Source organism: Oryza sativa, chromosome 8 (genome assembly GCF_034140825.1).
Source record: "Oryza sativa Japonica Group chromosome 8, ASM3414082v1".
NCBI classification, from domain to species: Eukaryota; Viridiplantae; Streptophyta; class Magnoliopsida; order Poales; family Poaceae; genus Oryza; species Oryza sativa.
In genome coordinates, this window is record NC_089042.1 from 2,215,040 (window position 1) to 2,216,664 (window position 1,625).

At 59.3% G+C, this 1,625-nt stretch overlaps 1 protein-coding gene across 1 annotated transcript; it reads right to left on the minus strand.

Moving 5' to 3' along the window:
* LOC107276547 (uncharacterized) lies at window positions 1–1,625 on the minus strand. The gene is made up of 3 exons (XM_015793990.3): window positions 1,233–1,625; window positions 973–1,021; window positions 1–888 (listed from the first exon to the last, which is right to left on the minus strand). Exons 1-3 carry the CDS (start codon window positions 1,536–1,538, stop codon window positions 680–682), a joined length of 564 nt encoding a protein of 187 aa, XP_015649476.2. The 5' UTR covers window positions 1,539–1,625; the 3' UTR covers window positions 1–679.

Sequence of the window (1,625 nt, forward strand, 5' to 3'; positions counted from 1 at the left end):
TTGGAGGCCCAAACATTTTAATTTAAAGCCCACGTCGATGTAAAGATAGACCCAGGTAAGCTCACAGTGGGCCATAAAGGCCCAAAATGGCCAGCCTACGAGGACGCCACAATAAGGAAAAAGTACACCGAAGATCCCTCAACTTGTCATCGAGTTACAAAATCGTCCCCTAACCACAAAGCCGAATACAACGTATCCCCCAATTTACAAAACCAGTGTAGATTAGGTCCCTCGGTGGTTTTGCACTAGGTTTTGTCCAATGTGGCGGCTGAGTCAGCGTGGGACCCACATGTCAGGATGCCACTTCAGCAGGCTGGCCTCTCCCTCCCTCTCCTTTCCTCTCTTCTCTCTCTTTCTCTCTCTCACTCCTCTCTGGACTTGGCAGGACGGTCGACGGTGGGGAGGAGCCGAGGAGGTCGCCGGCGATGCGGCGGCGGAGACACGGGAGAATGGGAGGACGGCGGCAAGGCGAGGCGGCGTCGGCGGGCGAGCGCGGTGGCGGAGAGTAGGCGGTGGCGGCTGCGACGCGGGAAGCCGAAGGCGACGGCGTGGGCGAGCATGGAGGCAAAGTGAAGAAAGCTCACCTCCTCTTGGATCTAGGCACGCCGCCTGGCACCTGCCTCGCGGCCGCCAGCTTCGCCTTCGCCGGAGAGGCCGTCGTCGGGGCTAGCAGATTCTCCTACACCACCACCACCACCGGTTTCTGCTGCTCTGGCTGCGGCTGCGTCGGCGGCGGCGTAGGCGTCGGTAGAGACGACGACGACGAAGAAGAAGGAAAGGCAGCGCAGAACGCCTTGAGAAGCTCGTCGGCGTAGGAGAATCTGCCAGCCCCGCGTCTCTGGACTGGGCAGGGCTCTACGAGTTCAGGTCCAGCAGCTCGATGTATAGCTACAATGAGAATTGTACTGGAGTATGAGATAGTCAATCCGTGATGAGATAAATGATAGCTCACTAGTAGCTGCATTCAATCACCTCCATCAACACCTCCACCTCCTAGCATTCGTTCATTAGCAGCATTAACCTGAGAAATATGAATAACTGTCATCTTCTTCATCGTCATATCCAGATAGTTAAGAGTTAGAGATTATTGCTTTAACAATTTTGCAAATATTTCTAGAAAGATTGCCAAATCCACACGAGCAGCATCAGATTCGAAACGCACCATAGCCACGAACACAAGCATCGGCAAGGATCGAGGAAGGGAACGAATTAACAAGGAAGGAAGGACGTACGATGGCGACAGTGGCGCCGTCGACGGACCAGAGGGTGATGTCGCCCTTGTGCAGCTTGAGTGCGCCCGCGCCCGCATCCGCCGACAGCCGGAACGCCTCGCCGCTGCTGAGCCCAGGTGCCACCGCCATGGCGAACGATGCCCTCGTCGCGCCGCTGCTCGGTGGCCGCCGCCGCCGCTGCTTGGGGAGGAGTGGGAGCCGCGACGGCGTCGTTGCCGCCACCGCCTCTCCGCCACCGCGCTCGCCTGCCGACGCCGCCTCGCCCTGCTGCTGCCCTCCCATTCTCCCGTGTCTCCGCCGCCGCATCGCCGGCCGACCGTCGGACCTCCTCACCCGGCGACCTCCTCCCCACTGTCGGCCTCCCTGCCCAGTCCAGAGAGGAGTGAGAGAGAG

Bases quoted from the DNA above. Each gene is read 5' to 3' on its own strand.
- LOC107276547 (XM_015793990.3), bottom strand. From the start codon at position 1,538: ATGCGGCGGCGGAGACACGGGAGAATGGGAGGGCAGCAGCAGGGCGAG. The intron at 1,022-1,232 runs GTACGTCCTTCC...CATATTTCTCAG, and splicing joins ACGGCGCCACTGTCGCCATC to GTTAATGCTGCTAATGAACG. The intron at 889-972 runs GTGATTGAATGC...TTCTCATTGTAG, and splicing joins AGGTGGAGGTGTTGATGGAG to CTATACATCGAGCTGCTGGA.